An 18440-nucleotide genomic window follows, 5' to 3' on the forward strand; every position below is an offset into this window, starting at 1 on the left:
CAGGCCATCAACATCAGCATCACCTGGGAACTTGTTAGAAATGTAGGATCTTGGTCCAGAATGGGTCAGCATCTTCACTTAGGGTTCTGAATTTCTGACAAGCTCCCATGTGCTGGCAGTTCATGGAGGGCACTGAGCAGAATGGTTTTAGAGTATTTCAAACTCGCTCTTTAGATGGGTCCAGGTGTCTTCATTGTTCCCTATCAAGGAGTAAAAGATTAAGGATGTACTTTCTATGTCTCCAAGCAGCCACCCTGAGATCAAAACACCTGGAATAAAAAGTATAAAGACTAACCAAGTATTATGTATAAAAGCACAAGGACTAGCCAAGAATAGGATAACCAAGAAGTTGCTAAATGGTGAGCTGACATGGGGTAGTTAACGGGAAAACAGATATTTTCTGAGCACCTATTGCAAATGCAGTAGCAATTTATCATTCAGTAATAAGGAAGAACCAGGACCCCTTTATTATTTTTAAAATATTTTTAGTTATAGATGGACACAAAACCTTTATTTTTTTTTTTTATGTGGTGCTGAGAATCAAACCCAGTGCCTCACATGTGCTAGGCACGCTTTCTATCACTAAGCTATAACCCCAGCCCCAGGACCCCTTTAAAAAGAGTCAGAATGTTGTCATAGCAGTCCAGGGGGAAATAAAAGAGGCCTAAACTAAGGAGAGTTTAGGATTCATAGGGAATGTTGAATGTTGAATCAGTTAGATGTGCCAAAAATGGCAGAAAAGAGAATCTAGGTTGCTGCTGCAGGTTCCTGGCTCTGGGAACTATATGGATACAAGCTCAGAGAGACTAGAGGAGGGAGGGGGCTGCAGGGTGTGATTCACTCTTGGGTAGATAGGTGTGAGATGACATCAGACCTGCCAGTAGTCACTGAGGTGACAGTCACGGACCTCTGGAGAGAAGCCTGGCTGAAGCTGTAGGGACACAATCAGAATAGAATTGATGACACATTTGAAGCCACGGGTATGAAACAGTAATCCATGTGAGAAGAGGTAAGAGCCCTCCAAGGAGCCTGAGAAGGGACATCCAGAGAGGCGGTCAGCAGGTGATTCTATAGAGTGGTTCAGGATGGCTTGACTTTATGTTTTAAAAATGTATCAGTGATGTCCTAATTGGCCTCATGTGGTTATTCATCATTATTGTCTTTGTTGACGGTTGACGATAGCTCTTTATTTTTGGTTGCTGTTTTATGGTTTCTAGCTCACTAGTTTTTCTGTGCATATTTTAAGGTCCTTAAAATTCTGGTCAGGGCAGTGGTTGATGGGATGACTGATCGCAGTGGAGGTGTCGCCACCAGCCTCAAAGGGAAGCTGCAGGAGTTATTTGGCAGAGTAACTTCAAGAGTCACCAATGATGGCGAAATCTGGAGGCTGTACGCCCAAGTGTGTGGAAATGGGCAGAGTGAAAAGCCTGATGAGAATGAAAAGGTAAGGCCTCCCTCGGTCCTCCTGGCCCGAGCCTTTTGTTCAGCATGTGTGCAGTAGACCTGCTTTTTTGAGGGGTGGAAGAAGAGTTTAATAATCTTAAAGATACAATCAATATGCTCAGATCAGTTTTGATTTAGTCTTTAACATAAGCACTTTGAATTGTGTGCAGGTTAGGACTTGTAACAGTCATCTTTTGACTTTTCATGAAGTTTTCTGATGTAACTGCTATTACCTGCAAAAAGGGTCTCTAACCTGCTACCCCTGTTGGATCTGCAGAAAACAGCTGGCTCTTGTTCCTTGTTCTGCACCCCTTTAACAGGCTCATTGCTAAAGACTTAGGTAGACTGGAACAAGGACAGAAAGACTGTTGAGATCTGAGGCAGGAACTATAAAGGGGGAAAAATAAGGGACTAGATAAGTAGATTGAAGAAGAACTTATAAAGTCTAAACATAATGCTTTGTAAAGGTTGTCTTGCCCCTTTCTCACAAGGGCAATAGAAGGCCAGTTGTACTGTTAGCTTCTTATCTCTGAACCTAAAGGAGCTCCCAGTTTCCAAGGTTGGAATATTTGTTTTGTGTTTCTTTTCAAAACATCCACAACAAATCAAATGTACTCCTTGCATGGGTTTGGAATTAGCCACGGTACAGCTGATCTATGGGATTCTAAGCCATTCTCTCCTCCCTTAGTGCACATAGCTGGCTTCTACCATCGCCCTGTCAACCCGGAGAAAACATCCCATGCGTGCATGCACACACTCCTACTTTCTTTCCTTCCATTTCTTCTTGAATTATGTACTCTCTTGGAATTAAGGGTCTGAATTCTCTGATCTATGACTTCTGCCTTGAGTTGGCAAGAAAATGAAAGAGAGTGTCTTAAGCTTAAGTGAGATCACATACCTACCAGCAGCTCCATAGTTTTCACCACGTTCACTCCTCATTCTCTAAACGGGTTTCTTAAGCTGAGAGTTATAAGTGATGAAGAAATCTGTACACTGCTTACAGATTTGAAGTATGACCTTTATATTTTTTGGTTACAGGGAATCAAAAAACATAGATAGACATCTAGATGAAGCCATTGATTTCTTGTAATTGCTTATTGCTGTTGGGTGTGCATTGTTGCCCCATCTTTGAGAATAATAAAGACTGTACTATACAGTGCAGATGCTGGTTTTTCAAGTTTGGAATTAGTTCCATATGACTTCCAGGAAACAATTTGAAATGTGAATTCTACTTATTAGTCTAAATATTGTTCTTTCTTTTTCCTTAGGCATTCCAGTGTCTCTCGAAGGCATACAAGTGTGACACACAGTCCAGTTGTTGGGAGAAAGATATTACATCATTTAAGGAAGTTGTTCAAAGAGCCTTAGGACTTGCACATGGTATTTGATTTCCATAGCCTATTTTAATGTATTTTTTACTGATTAAAAAAAAGGTGGTAGTTAAAAAGCAAAGTTCCATTGTAAGTAATCTTAGATGATTTCATTATATTAAAATTTATTCTTAATTCAGAAAGCGTAGACCAGCTACTCTGAAGTAGGTACTCTGGAGCAATTAGAAGAAACAGGATAGAGGCTTAAGCACAAAATACTGTTTGAATAAATGGTAGGAATTAGAAACTTTTGTGGAAATGCAAAATACCTTTTCAGCTATAAATAACCTTCACTCCACATAGTCTGTATTGATTATGTAGTACTAAGGAAATCTGTTAACTTTTTCTTGACTCATATTCTTCATTTAGAAATAAAAATATTTATTCATAAAAATATGTAGATCTCTGGAGTACTTAGCAATATACAAAGAGCTAAAAAGAAATATAAAATACAATCCAGTCCCTATCTTTAGGAAACTTAGAGAGTATAATTTGAAGGGTGGCTGGCCTCACAAAAAAGTGTTTGCCTAATAGTTTAGTTAAAGACCACTTTTAATTATTTGCATTAATGAAAAAAATACCAGGTAAATGTAGTAATTCATTTTTATGTTTACATTTGAATATTAGTGTGTGATGCTCAGGTTCCAATGAAATAGCGAAGTCCCATTGTTAGAAACTAAAAGAAAAGCACATGAACCTATCCTAAAGTCTTCCTACTTCTCTGCTTTAACTTCTTCCTGTCACTAATAGTGACAGCAAATAGAGAGCCACCAAGGCACAATGAAAAGGGCAGAGTTTCACAATCTGGAAGACTAAAGCTCCAGGACCACTCTGCTATGTGCTTGCTAGGTGACTTCAGTGACTTAACTTCTCTGAACCTTAGTTTATTGCAGGTAAAATCGGGGTAATAACTCTCTATGGTTGTTAGGAGGAATAAATGAAATCATTTAAACATTTAGCATTATTTTACACATGATTTGAATGTTAATCCCTTATCCTCCCACCCCTACCCACCCTGATTCTTCTGAAGTGAAGGATCTTGGGTTATATGATAAGGGCTCAAAACTAAAAAGAGAAAAATGGAGAACAAGGATAAAATTTAACTTGTCTATAAAAAAGTCCCAGAACACTCAAACAGTTTAGAAATGGGCTTGGTAGTTAATAATTCTTCTATGGCCTCTCATATCTTTGACTAAAAGGATATAAATTCCAATTTCCTGGACCATTAGCTATTGGCAGATAAGGTAAAAGTGTTGAACTCTGTACAGCTGAAATTCTGTATAGAGAATTTGGAGGCTGTTGCAGTAGATCAGTGGAAGCACACTTTAGGGTGACTAGAGTTCATGTGACTTGTGCTGGCCTTATGGTGGCTGGGCTTAGAGGGTTCATGCCTTTTGCCTTTGGCATTTGTAGATACAGGGTTATGTTTGGGGAAACCCACACTAAGGTGTATTATGCACATAATTAGTAGGGTGGGATTTACTTTGAAGAACTTATCTACTTAAACTTGCCATATCTAAACATTCTGTGAACTACTAGTTCTGTAAAAATCAAAGCCAAGATATTGTCTGTAATCACCAAGTGCTGGTATTAAACTTGTCAACTTACAAACATGCAAATAAAAGCAATACTGCAGGGGGAAAAAATCTTCATTTTGCAGCTTAAAGTTGGTTTTGAACTTACGGCACCCTTTTTCCATTAGGACAGACTTGAGAAAAACAAACAAGTGTGTATTCTCTGAAGTTCTCCTTGGACTTTAATGGATTATGGGTTGGTGCTCCTACATTTTAAGTATATTTGAATGGAAGCTCACCTTTAGTTTCTAATGTACTTTAGGTTATAAAGATAAATCTTAACCTTGTGTTTATTGCATTTGTGCACCAGTGTTCAAAGAAGGAGCTAGATTTCTGTTTTCTTTTTTGTCTTTCTCTCCACCCCACCCATGGTAAAAAGGAAATATAGCATTTAAAAAATCTTTGCTCCCTGTTGGGTTGCTATTGGTCAGAGTCGCCGTGAACGTTACAGCTTGAGTAAACATTGCAGTCTTGGCATTCGAGACCCATGTGTAACAGCACTGTCATTGTGTGCCCATTTGCATTGTCTAGGGATATTCATTTACAGTTTTTGTGATGCTGTTTTCTGGGAAAGGGTGGGCAAAAGCTCCTTTGTTCTTTGTCATCCTGGAACTTTCACAATAATAAATAATAGTTATGCTCTTTCTTTGCTTTTGGGTTTTTTTGGGGGGTGGGGTGGGGCAGGAATATGTTTATGCTTTTTAACTGTCTTCAGTCATGAGGTACTTCTCATTTGGATTTTCTGATACTTTGAAACAGCAGATTATTTCTTTCCTTCTCCTTCTCCCTTGCCCTAGCTCTGTCTCTATCTTTAATGCCTTTTGGAAATAGGATTGAGAAGGGAACTAATAGAGTGTGTGTTTGTCTTTTTGCTCTTTCTCATAATGAAAATAAAAAATTAAAGAAATATAGTTGTGTCTGATACAAGCTACTAAGTATTAAGTGGCCCACATACCTCTACCATGCTAGTTACAACTTTCTCTATTAAAAGAAACAGACATAACTTTTTTTTTAAGAGAGAATTTTTTAATATTTATGTTTTTAGTTTTTGATGGACACAACATCTTTATTTTCTTATTTTTATGTGGGGCTGAGGATTGAACTCAGCGCCCTGCGCATGCCAGGCAAGCGCACTACCTCTTGAGCCACATCCCCAGACCAAACATAATTCTTAACTATCTCTGAGACAACTGATCTTTCTGAAAATGGGATTAACATTGCTAATTACCATGCATCCTTTCAACCATTAGCTGAGAAATGTTGAAGTCTAATCATCATTCAGAAATAGGAAGGTCAAACCTAGCTCTTACTAACCAAAGAAGATACTATTGATTAGTGACAAAACATTTTGCTAGGTACAGGCAGCCTCCACCAATTGATTAGAGTTTGCAGTGCAAAAAGAAATCTATTTTTCAACCATGGTCTGTGATCTAGAGTATAAAGCAGACTTTAAATACTTGTACTGAAGAGTGGAGTTTTAAAACAGGATCTGGTTATTAGTCTGTTTGAATTTAGTGAGCATGGCTTCAAGGAACAAAAGCAAGAACAAATCAGTGGAGAGATACCAGGCATTATGTTTGTGCAGAGCTCTTCATTTGTTGTTTTAAAGTATTAATAGCTGGGCCTTTTGCCAGGGAGCAGTATGCCCCCTTCATAAATCCAGCTTCTAGGAAAATGGGTTCCCCAGAATGCTGGAGGCAGAGTCGTCTGAGATGAGTAATTTCACTTTCCTGCCCTCCTTGCCGATGCCAAGTATGGCTCAGGAACCCAAGAGACTGGTTGTGGACAAATTCCCTAAATGGAAGACACATAGATGGTTGGTGTCAGTTCCTCCGGAAGTATGCTATTAACTTCTGAGTATGGACATGCAGTAAGCATTAAGCTCTACATCCCTGGCATGTCACTTGAGTTAGTGTCATCAGCAACTGTGAGTTCCCATTAGGGACTTGACACCGTGGAAAGCTACACTGAAATATGTTGCATCTGTTTTTGTCCTATGAGCATACCTTGTTTTTGATAAGATTTTTGTCTCCTTGCCTAACTTATTAGTCTGTGCACATTGTGTGTGTTTATGTTTTGATGAATTTAAGTTCTCTTCCTGGTGATCTATAACTCAACAGAGACCATTTATTTTCCTCAAAATTATTCTTAGCAGTAAACTTCTTTCATAAAGAATGGGATAGGAGGTTATAGCTCAGTGGCAGAGCACTTGTCCAGCATGTGCAAGCTCTAGGTTTGTTCCCCAGCATTAAAAAGAAGAAGAAGAAGGAGGAAGAGGAGGAGGAGGAGGAGGGAAGAGGTTAGGGAAAGTGCACATCATCATTATTTTTCAAAAGTAAAAACTTTCAGTAAAAACTTTCTGGCACTTTATGGCTCAGTGCTAGAGTGCTTGCCTAGCACGTGTGAGGCACTGGTTTCAATCCTCAGCACTCCATAATAAATAAATAAAATAAAGTTATTATGTCCATCTACAACTGAAAAAATTTTTTTTTAATTTTCCAGGTAGAAATATTTCTAAAGACAATTATCATAAATTCTAACTAAATAATTGGTTTTTTTACCTATATGTTTTTGTTGCCAATTCTTAATGGGTATTTTTCCCATCTTTATCTTGCAGTGGCTATAAAATGCAGTAAAAACAAATCCAGTCCCCAAGAAGCTGTACAAGTGCTTTCTTCAGTCCGACTCAATTTACGGGGCTTATTATCTAAAGCAAAGGTGAGAGTGACGTGAATTAATTAGAACTGTCAGATGGTAAAAAGTCATTAATCTTAGCTACTGTTCTTAAGTCTTCCTTTACATCAAGGATAATTTTAGGACACATTATATTTTAGATAACAGTCTCCAGGTGATTGGTTGTGTTGATGAGAATATTATTGGTCCCATGGCTAGATCTCCTGAATGTGAGGAACTTAGGAGTCTTTGAAATTAATGATTATAATTAAACATTGCCCTTCTATTTATTATCACTTTTCCCAAGTATATGCTTCTAATACCACTTGTGATTTTTTTTAATTTATATATGACAGCAGAATGCATTATAATCCTTATTACACATATAGAGCACAGTTTTTCATATCTCTGGCTACCACTTGTGAATTTAATGTGTATTTATTTCAGTGCATATTAGAAAAAGCATTACTGGCACATCAAACCTACAATTTCATGAATATTATTGCTTATTTTTCATTTATAATAATAATGATAAAGTGTTTCCTTTTAAAAAGGTTGTTAGGTATGTAACAATTTGATTTAGATAAAACTATTAAGTTTATGCTAGAAGGATTTGATTAAAAAAAAAACATTGTTATGGTGGATGGCTGTTTTGACAACTGAAATATGCCATTAGTTTACAAATTCTACCCTATGCACCAGGGCTGGGGTGGAGATGCCTAAGAATCACCCAGGGGGGATCATCTTTGGAAGATGATTCTTGGACTTTGTGACAGCTACAGATCAGGTTTGGGATGGAGCCTGGAAATCTATTAGATTTCCTAGGTGATTCTAATGTGCAGTCAGGCTTGGATCATACCTCTGGAAGCAAAATTTAAAGAAATATAACTTCTTATACAATTCAGTACTTTGTTTTCTAATCTTACCTTGCTTTCACCATTTAGTCTTGGGTTGCAAACCAATTTGATTTACTTGTGAGAGAAAGTCTGTGGCACATGGAAGCCATTTCTAGATATTTTTAAAAAATTTTGTAGAACATTTCCAGAGTTTGTCTTTGTTAATTGTTTGTTTTTTTGGATTAAGGTCTTATTTTTATTTATTATTTTTATTTATTTATTAATTATCAGAAGATAATTAATTCACTTTCCCATTCGTATTTTGCTGAGCTATATTTCCTTCCAGCTTTGCAAGAGTGCTCTGCAAGAGGAGCTCTTGAAAGGCAAGGAAGCAAGCTTATTCTGTGACTTCCAGATCTGGAGCTGAGTTTCCTGCTTTTGATTAGATCACTGACCCATCCATAACTGTTTCTCTCTGAAGGATGTACTCCTTCAGTTCCCTTATCTCTCCGCAAAGCCTTTTTTTTTTTTAATCAGTTATTACTTTTACATAAATTTGTACCTGCTTGACTTAAATAGTGTTGTCTGTGAAGGTTGCAGGTACAATACAGCCTTCATATTGTTGTAAATTCCCACCCACTAAAAATGAGACCTCAGAACATCATCTGTGGCTGGCTGTGGTGGTGCGCTGGTAATCCAAGCAACTGGGGAGGCTGTGACAGGAGGATTACAAGTTTGAGGCCAATCTCAGTAAGTCATTGAGGCCATAAGCAACTTAGTGAGACCCTGTCTCAAAAAAGGGATGTGAGTGGAACTGGGAATGTGATAAGGCCCCTGGTTCAATCCCCAGCACCCCTCCACCAAAATTATCTGTTTAGATTTTCTTTTCATTAGATCCTGACCAGATCATCCAAAAAGTGACAAAAATTTTCTCCTAAACCTCCTTTGAAGCACCTTCTTGCGTATTATATAAATGGGAGTCTGATCGTGTGCCTAACTGATCATATTGCTAAACTGAATTACATTAAAAACACCACTTTTTAAGAACACTTTAAAAAACGGAAGTGCAATAGGTTTGGTTTACACAAATATGTGGTCCTTTCTTGCCAGACCAAGGGCTTCATGGAAATAAACTTCTGGAACTTTTTTTTTCCTTTTAAACAAATAATTGCTTTATTAATACAAACAGATATAACCCGTAAAGCTCTAAGAAATTTAAATAGACTCATCTAACAAGTGACTCAGTTCATGCTCTCCCAGGGCAGAGTGACTCCTCTACCCTTAGCACCCCGTCATTGTACAGGGTTGCTGCCAAGAGTGGCGTGAGGCCTGTTGGTCGGCAGCCAGGGAGCCTGGAGATGGAAACCCTGAAGGAAGAACAGATTTTACCTCTTACACTCAGCAAATTATTCATTCTTTCTAAGCTTCAGTTTCTCTCCACTTCCTCCTTTTCTCATAGAGAAGTGATGCAGATTCATTATGATTTGCAAGCACTGAGATTCTTAGCTGAAAAATACACAAGATGAACTCAGATTATTTTCCTAACAGGTGTTTTCTCCAATGATCATGCTTTGGCAGTTCTTAGGTCATCCTGTTATGAAAAGCTGTACAGATCATCTAGTAGTCAAGTCTGATGAAAAAGATATATGGGCAAGCTAAATACATTATCCTTATTAAAACACAGAGAGAGCCAGGCGCAGTGGTGCACGCTTGTAATCTGAACAGCTTGGGAGGCCGAGACAGGAGGATCACAAGTTCAGAGCCAGTCTAAGCAAAAGCAAAGAACTAAGCAACTCAATGAGATCCTGTCTCTAAAACAAATACAAAATAGGGCTGGAGATGTGGCTCAGTGGTCGAGTGCTCCTGAGTTCAATCCCTGGTACTAAAACAAAAATCAAAAGTAAACCACATAGACACACGAAGCACACACATACACACACAAACATATACATATATACACAATGGTCTGAAAATTCTAAAGCTGATTTTCTAGGGTGCCTGTATTGGCTCAGCAGGCAGTTCCTGGAGAAGCATTTCAGAGGGTTTTCAGCTATGGTAGCATTACTGAAGTATGTTGCAATAAACTTTCCAAGAGAATTCTTTTTCCAGGAGGGGCACACATTTATTTTTTTTTTTTTTATTTTGTTGGGCTTTTTTGCTTTTACCAGATTTTTATAATCTCTATGATCTCTGATGCATACATGAAAACTAATTTTCAAATAAGTAGCAAAAGGGTATGATTTATATGAATTTGAATATAAAGTATTTGTTCTGCTTGCATACACAGAAGATTTTTATTTGAATGAATGATGTTTGTTCACTGAAAAGCCATTGAATTACTTTGAAATGAATCAACAGTACTTAAGGAAATTGAAGAACAGAGTTTGTTTGAGTTTATAAGTTCAGGCATGTTATTTGGACTCACTGTTTAATTATTACAGCTTGTATATTTCCAGGATGGTAAACAAATGCTGTTATAGTATTTTAAGAAAGGAAAATTTTAATTTTATATTTGTAGCCATTTTATTTGAAAGAAATTTTCATTGTTTTGATGGTGATGCTTTGATTTTTATGTTGCAGCAACTTTTTACAGATGTGACAAGAGGAGAAATTTCTGGGGATTTAGCAGATGAAGTAGCAGCTATGGATGCCTTGGTCACAGAGCTCCAAGACCTAAGCAACCAGTTTCGAAATCAGTATTGACTCTGCTGGAAGCATTCTGGAAAAGGTGCCTTCATCTTTTAGAGTTTCTCTTATACTGTATTTATCTGAAACACTGAACTGATTTTTAAAATAAATTTCTGTTTTATGACTAACATGCTTGTTTTTGTGATATTCTTAAAAGTTTGCACGTTCTAAAGAACATAAAAAGATCCTTATTTCTTTAGGCCTTAATTATGGTTAATTTCATGATTTGTATTATTCTTGAGGTATTTCAGCACAAAAAGAAAATAGTTTCCTTTTTAGGATAGTGTTTAATTCTCTGTCAGCCTAACATGAATTGGATCATTCCTTGGAAAAACAGTCTGAACCGGGGGAAAAAAAAAAAGTACTACAATTTGTGGAATCATTAGATTGGCTGCTTTATTGTCCAAGGGTGATTAAAAAAAAAAAAAGTGGATTTGGTGATGGAAACATTTATACTTCTTGAGATTTTATGTTTGTGTCAGAAAGATGCGGGCTTGGCAAAATTGGAAGTGTGAGCATGGTCTAACTTTTAAATCAAGAAAATGTAAGAGAAAAAAAATGACATACCAAATTACAATCCAATCATGAGCCACTAGTAACCAGGCTGTTACCTCCTCCTCATGGTGTATACTGCCAGCCCTAAAGATTTTGTTTAATAAGGTTATTATGGGTGAAGACAGCTATAAATGGTGCCATATTACAAAAATGCCTAAGTAAAATGCTTTCTCAGTAATGTCTATGGGAACAAATATTGAAGGCAGCAGCTAAGGTTAATAATCTTAGTACAAGAGTCATAGCGAGGAATTTTTAGGTTCCTGGCTTGGCTTGCTGAATTTTGGGTCTTATGCATAAATCACTCAACCTTGTTTTTTTCCATGTTCTTATTTATAAGATGTGAACAATTTCTATTCCTAGATGCTTTATTAGTTTCAACTGCCTTTGGAAATTTAACATTTTATAATCTGTAAATGTAAAGTCCTCTGAACATTCAAAAGTCTTTAAAAAATTCTCATCAGTGAATTTTGCTTATGAATGCTCACCCATGCTAAAGTGCTCTTTCCTTAACCACCTACTTCTTTTTTCTGTTATCATACCAGCCTTAAAAATAAAAGTTTATGTATGCCTCAAAGAACGTTCTGTTAAAGAAGATACCAGACTTGCGGGAAAGTCCAATAAAATGAGATAGCAGCAGAAATTAACATTTAGGGTCCATTTAATCTTTCTGGAAGCCATTGAAGAAAAGGTGAGCAAATGAATAATGACTGGATGGATAAAGCAGGGTTTTAAAGTTAATTCTTTATCAGTAGTGAGCTGTGAACCCAAGTAGAAAATGGGTAAGACAGAACTGAAAAGGACAAGAATTTCAGGAATTAAGTGGAAAATTGAGGTAGAACTTCAAAGTTTTGGAAATTTTTAGTTCTATTCAGTGTCCTAGGGGTTCAGATTGAAAGACACCATAATTGGGGTAGTCAGAAACCGTGTTACCAACGGGTTGTCTCCTTTCAATCCTGTTCTGCACTGCTATACTGGGTTGAAGTCTTCAGGAGCTGCCCTGCATCCTCTTAACAATGGGATGAGCTATTGATGTCTCCTTTTAAAGGCCATAGACCCCTGAGCGTGATAGTGCACACCTGGGATGGCTGAGGCAGGAGGATTGCAAGTTTAAGGCCAGCCTGGGCAACTTAGCAAGACCCTAACTCAAAAGAAAAAGTAAAAGAGCTGGGATGTAACTCAGTGGTAAAGTGTCCCCTGGGTTCATTTCCTGGTACACTCCTCCCCCACAAAAAAATTAAAGGACATAGATCTATTAGTTATGTTTAATAATCTTATTTAACTGTTTAAAATTGAAGAAAATGTGTGGGAAGGAAAAACTTGAAGTTTTCTACAAAAATCTCATCTCTACCATCTGTGAACACTGAACATTTAGCTGTTTGACTTCCTCATCTGTAAAATGGGTGTTGATAAATAGTATCTTCCATCAAGTTCTCAGTCTCAGTGATGAGACTGGGAGTTTTTTGTTTGTTTTTTTAGTACTAGGGATTAAACCCAGGAGCATTTTACCACTGAGCTGTATCCCTGTCCTATTTATTTATTTATTTATTTATTTATTTATTTTTAAATTTGGGGTAGGGTCTCACAAAGTTGCCAAGGCTGACCTTGAACTGGTAAGCCTTCTGCCTCAGCTACCCAAATCACTGGGATTACAGGCATGTGCCCTGTATCCAACATGATGCATGCATGTTTACAAAGAGGTCTGTACCCTTTACTATAGTGTCTTAGTGCTTTGTGTCTGTCTATTGTTGCTAAATACCTGTGTTTCCAAATGCCTTACCTTTTATAAGTTTCAGGTTTGTTTTTCTAGTGGTAATTTCATTTTCAAAATTATTCTTTTGCTTTGTCAATTAGAAAAGTAGGCTGTGATCCTCTAACTTTTTTATTGAGTTCTCACAGTTTTAATAATAATAATAATAATAATAATAATAATAATAGTAGCTGTAAGTTACTAATTTCTCATTATGTGCCAAGCACTATGTGTAGTGTCATCTTCCACTCTCAAAAGAGTCCTGCTAACCCATAAATCAAATGTGTTTCTGTACATCAGTGATGAATCTACTGAAAGAGAAATTAGGAAAACTACCCCCCCCAAAAAAAAACAACTTGGGAATCAATCTAACAAAAGAAGTGAAAGACCCCTACAATGAAAACTGCAGAACACTAAAGAAAGAAATTAAAGAAGACCTTAGAAAATGGAAAGATCTCCCATGCTCCTGGATAGGCAGAACTAATATTGTCAAAATTACCAAAAGCATTATACAAATTTAATTCAATTTCTATTAAAATCCCAATGACATTCTTCATAGAACTAGATAAAACAATCATGAAATTCATTTGGAAAAATAAGACACCCAGAATAGCCAAAGCAATACTTAGCAAACAGAGTAAAGCAGGAGGCATCACAATACCAGACCTTATACTATACTACAGAGCAGTAGTAACAAAAATGGCATGGTATTGGCACCAAAACTAGGTAGATCAGTGGTACAGAATAGAAGACACAGAAACAAACTCACATAAATACGATTATCTCATACTAGATGAAGACACTAAAAACATTCATGGAGAAAAGATAGCCTATTCAACAAATAGTGCTGGGGAGAGGAATTCATATGTAATAAAATGAAATTAAACCCCTATCTCCTCACCCTGCAAGAAACTGAACTCAAAGTGGATCAAGATGGCACTAGAACAGAGACCCTGCACCTAATAGAAAACGTAGGCCCAAATCTTCACTATGTTGGCTTGCTTAGGAGCTGACTTCCTTAAAAAGACTCCTAATGTGCAAGAAGTAATATCAAGAATCAATAAATGGGATGGAATCAAACTAAAAAGCTGCTTCTCAGCAAAGGAAACAATAACATGAAGAAAAAGACTACAGAATGGGAGAAAATTTTTACCACATACACCTCAGAGCATTAATCTCCAGGATATATAAAGAACTCAAAAAACTTAACACTAAAAAACAAAACAACCCAGTCAATAAATGGGCTAAGGAACTGAACAGACTCTTCACAGAAGAAATACAATCGATCAATAAATATCTGAAAAAATGTTCAACATCTCTAGCAATTAGAGAAATGCAAATCAAAACTACTTAAGATTTCATTTCACTCCAGTCAGAATGACAATTATCAAGAATATGAGCAACAATACATGTTGGCAAAGATGTGGGGGGAAAGGCATACTCGTATATCGCTGGTGGGAGTGCAAATTGGGGCAGCCACTTTGGAAAGCAGTATGGAGATTCCTAAGAAAACTTGGAATGGAACCACCATTTGACACAGTTATCTCCCTCCTTAGTTTATACCCAGAGGATTTAAAATCAGCATACTATAGTGACAGGGCCACATCAATGTTCATAGCAGCCCAATTTACAATAGCTAAGCTATGGAACCAACCTAGATGCTCTTCAACAGATGAATGGAGAGAGAAACTGTGATATATATACACAGTGGAACATTACTCAGCCTTAAAGAAGAGTGAAATGAAGGCATTTTCTGGTAAATGGATGGAGCTGGAGAATATCATGCTAAGCAAAAAAAGCCAAAAACCAAAGGCTGAATGTTTTCTCTGATGTGGATGCTAATTCACAATAAGGGGGTTGGCCAGGGAAGAATAGAGTTACTTTGGATTAGGCAGAAGGGAGGGGAGGGGGAATCAGGGCAGGAAAGATAGTAGAATGAACTGGACATTATTACCTTTATGTGCATATATGACTACACAACCAGTGTGATACTACATCATATATAACCAGAAGAAGTTATACTCCAGTTATGTATGATGTGTCAAAAGTGCATTCTAGGGCTCAAGTGGTAGCACGCTCGCCTGGCATGCATGAGGCACTGGGTTCGATCCTCAGCATCACATAAAAATGAAGTAAAGATATTGTGTCCACCTAAAGCTAAAAAAAAAAAAAAAAAAAGTGCATTCTAGGGGCTGGAGTTGTGGCTCAGCAGTGGAGCACTCACCTAGCATATGCGAGGCCCTGGGTTTGATCCTCAGCACCACATAAAAATAAATAAATAAAGATATTGGGTCCAACCAAAAAACAAATAATAATAAAAAGTGGGGGCTGGGGTTGTGGCTCAGTGGTAGAGCAGTTGCCTAGCTTGTGTGAGGCACTAGGTTCAATTCTCAGCACCACATATAAAAATAAATAAATAAAGGTCCATCAATAACCAATAAAAATATTTTTTTTTAAAGTGCATTTTAGTAGTCAGGTGTAACTAATGAGAACAACAATGAAAGAGTCCTGCTAGGTTGGTTTTTGATAACACTAGGAAACTAAGGGTCATAAACTGTAGAAAGAGAAATAAGCAAGATCCAAAGACTTCTAAAGTCTGCGTTTTTTTCCTCCTTGCTATGTTAAAGCTTCCAATAGTCTTTTCTTTCTAACCATGGGATACCTGGGCAGTGTGCCTGTTCTCATTCAAAAGTTCTCCGGGAGAAATTTTGTGAGGTCTCAGTTGAGAATAGTCTGTGATTTATTATGATTATTTACTCTTTTTAAAAAAATTATTTTTAATAAATTCCTTGTCAGCATTTTTCCAAAGAAGTAACATAGTAAATGGGTCCTTAAGTGCAGAGGAATGAAAATAAACTCCAATGGAATAAGAGATCCCTTCTCAACACCCAAAACCAAACCACAGGAAGCTTGGAGAACTGGGGCCAAGTCTGGGAAGCAGAGCAGCGGTGTGTGTTGAGGGGTGGGGAGGAAATGGTGGGGCTCAACTACAGAATCTGAAATGGACTGTGGGACCCCCATTCAGGGGTGGTGAGCTTGGCCTTAGCTCAAGTGAAGCCTCAGTCTGGTAATGAGGACCCAAACATTGAAAGCATTGGCTCCTTTAATTGTGCATTGAGACTATTCTACCCGTTTCTTTCAGACATGCTATTGGTGTGCCATTCATAGGTAGAAATGGAAAACAGAATTGATAACAAGTATTTGTAGTAAATCCATTTACCTTTCAGATTTCAAAAATATGACATAAAGGTCTGGCTAACTGGCACTGTTTGGGACCATTTATCTAAGTTATACTATATCTACTAGTTTAAAATCCTGGTGAGTCTGATAAAAAGTGTTTCTTTTCTTTTTTCCCCCCATTCTGTTTTTCTAACATCCACGTCAATCTAAATTGCTGTTTAGATAAGGTAACTCTACTTTACTGGCCAAGAGTGAGGAATAAAATCAGCTAAGTGGATACAACACACTTCCTTTCTGCCCGTTCATTTAACAGGCCCTATAGAGAAATGGCAAAGAACCTTTATTCAAATTGTGGGTGCCATGCTGTGGAAAACACAGATGGATTTTTCACAACATGCTGAAGTGCTTATAAATAGATAGGTTTCAATCAACAAGTAGCTTATTCAGGCATGTGCGCAAATATAGTGGCTGCATTCATTACACAGACATTTCCACTAATCCCAAGACTATACTAATAAAAGAGTAATCCCTTATGGGCTGAAGGTAATGCTGGTTTGCTTTTAACTCTTAGAGTTCTTCACAGTCCAAGTCCTAATAATAATTGTAGCTGCATTTGGTTTTCACCAAAGTAACTTAAAAGCTGAGCTTATCTTGAATTTTTTTTTCTTCTTTGTTTTAGGTTGCAGTGGCTTAGTAAACAAAGAGGTACTTTTTACTCTGGATATGTAGCCAGTAGCAAAGCCAATTATTTAAAAACCAGTTGTGTGTGTATTTGTGTATGTGTCCTCATTACTTCATGATGAAGCACTTCTCTTTCATCCTGGTTAATGGAGAGTGTGTGCTTGAGCAGATTCTGTTTTTTTCTATGACTTTAGGATAAGTAATGGTAATGGCCCATTTTGAGAGTATGTCTGCAAGCTGCTAATATAGTTTGACTTTATTTGTAGACTTGTTTTTTCTTGGGCTTAGTTTGGTCCTACAAGCTCTTTAGTCAGAGCTAGTTGTAATTAGTTCTCTTAGCCCAACACCAGAAATTTTTCCCTTGCCTGTGATGTCAGATCTGCCTTCCTTTTTATTATTCTGACTTCTTATAAACTGCAGTGACCCATGAGTCAACCTCACCATCTCTTGGCCCTGTGCCAACATTGTGATCTGTGAAAAAGGAATCCTGCCAAGGGCTACAAGGAGGAAAACTGATATCATTAAAGTGGTCTTCTGAATGGTAAGTATCAGCCGATTTTTAATCCTTTACAATATTATTGCCAGAAAGGGGTGGGGGTAGGGGTCATTCATGTCATTGCTGTTAAAGAGCTAGCCCATGCATTGCTAACTTTTTCCAGACTGAGGGCTAAAATGAGCATCAGTATCTGTAGACGTATAGAATTATTACACAATCCTGCTCCTGAAAGAGGTATGCTGCTTCAAAATTCTATTACTGTGGGACTTCAAGAAGTCTGATAACCTCTCTGGGCCTCTCTTTCCTTAAATGTAGCCTGTTAGTGATTGATGTAGCACAGCGGTGTTTATTGAGAAGATGCATATGAAGCGGACTGAAAGTGAAAAGGTTTAATAGATATACAATGTGAGTAAAAGTGTCTTAGAAACCATTTGATGACAGAAACTGACACAGTCTTTTCTATTCCCGCCTCGAGAGCCTTATGATTTTCAGTGCCGCTGGGCCATGAAGCCAGTGTTGTGATTCTCCGCATTTTTGTTCTATAGCAACCCTTTCCCCATTTCTGGGCCACAAATAGGGATAAGGAAAGGGATAAAGGAAAAAAATTTGATAGACTTTTATGAAGTGAGGGAGAAAGAGAACCAAGTTCCTATCATTAGGAATTCAGAAAAGGAAAGAGAAATATGATAGGAAAGAATAAGCAAAAAGAAAAACAAGAAAGAAAAGAAAAAAATTGCAATGAGGAGTTGCCTTCCCAGGATGAACATGGAGAATCGGAAGACCTGGTCGAAGTCCCAGCCTCAACACTTCCTAGCTGTGACCACACCTGAGCCTGTCTGAACCTCTCTGCGCCTCAATTTCCTTAGCTATAAAATGAAAAAACTCATCCTTGCAAACCAGGCAGAACTTATCCGATGATGTATGTGAAGTATTTTGTGACCAACTGTGCACAATTAGTTCTTGTTATGATTAAGAGAAAGAGGCATTGTGGATGGTCTGTCAGTTCCCAGGGGCTGGTGGAGTTCTGGGATGAGGGCAGCCAGCAGCTTGGCTCCAGTTTCTGTAATCCCCATGGGGGTCACAGCCCTGTGGTTTGAGAAACAATGCTGCAGAGTATCTTTCAGTCTTCTTTGTGCCCTTCATCACTACTTACTGAAATCGGTTTGGCCTCTAGTGTGTCTGGTGCCAAGACTGATA

At 37.7% G+C, this 18440-nt stretch overlaps 1 protein-coding gene across 4 annotated transcripts in view; it reads left to right on the forward strand.

Moving 5' to 3' along the window:
- The window catches only part of Ttc27 (tetratricopeptide repeat domain 27), a 158583-nt gene extending 147850 nt beyond the window's left edge, over positions 1-10733 (forward strand). For all 4 annotated transcript variants that reach the window (XM_026386889.2, XM_026386815.2, XM_026386977.2 and 1 more), the window contains 4 exons: positions 1247-1444; positions 2712-2823; positions 7005-7105; positions 10477-10733. In XM_026386889.2, coding sequence (XP_026242674.1) covers positions 1247-1444; positions 2712-2823; positions 7005-7105; positions 10477-10599 — 534 coding nt within the window. In that variant the 3' untranslated portion in view covers positions 10600-10733. The remainder of the gene's footprint in view (positions 1-1246; positions 1445-2711; positions 2824-7004; positions 7106-10476) is intronic.
- Positions 10734-18440: the final 7707 nt, after the last annotated feature.

The sequence above is a fragment of the Urocitellus parryii genome, chromosome 12, assembly GCF_045843805.1.
Source record: "Urocitellus parryii isolate mUroPar1 chromosome 12, mUroPar1.hap1, whole genome shotgun sequence".
Lineage (NCBI taxonomy): Eukaryota > Metazoa > Chordata > Mammalia > Rodentia > Sciuridae > Urocitellus > Urocitellus parryii.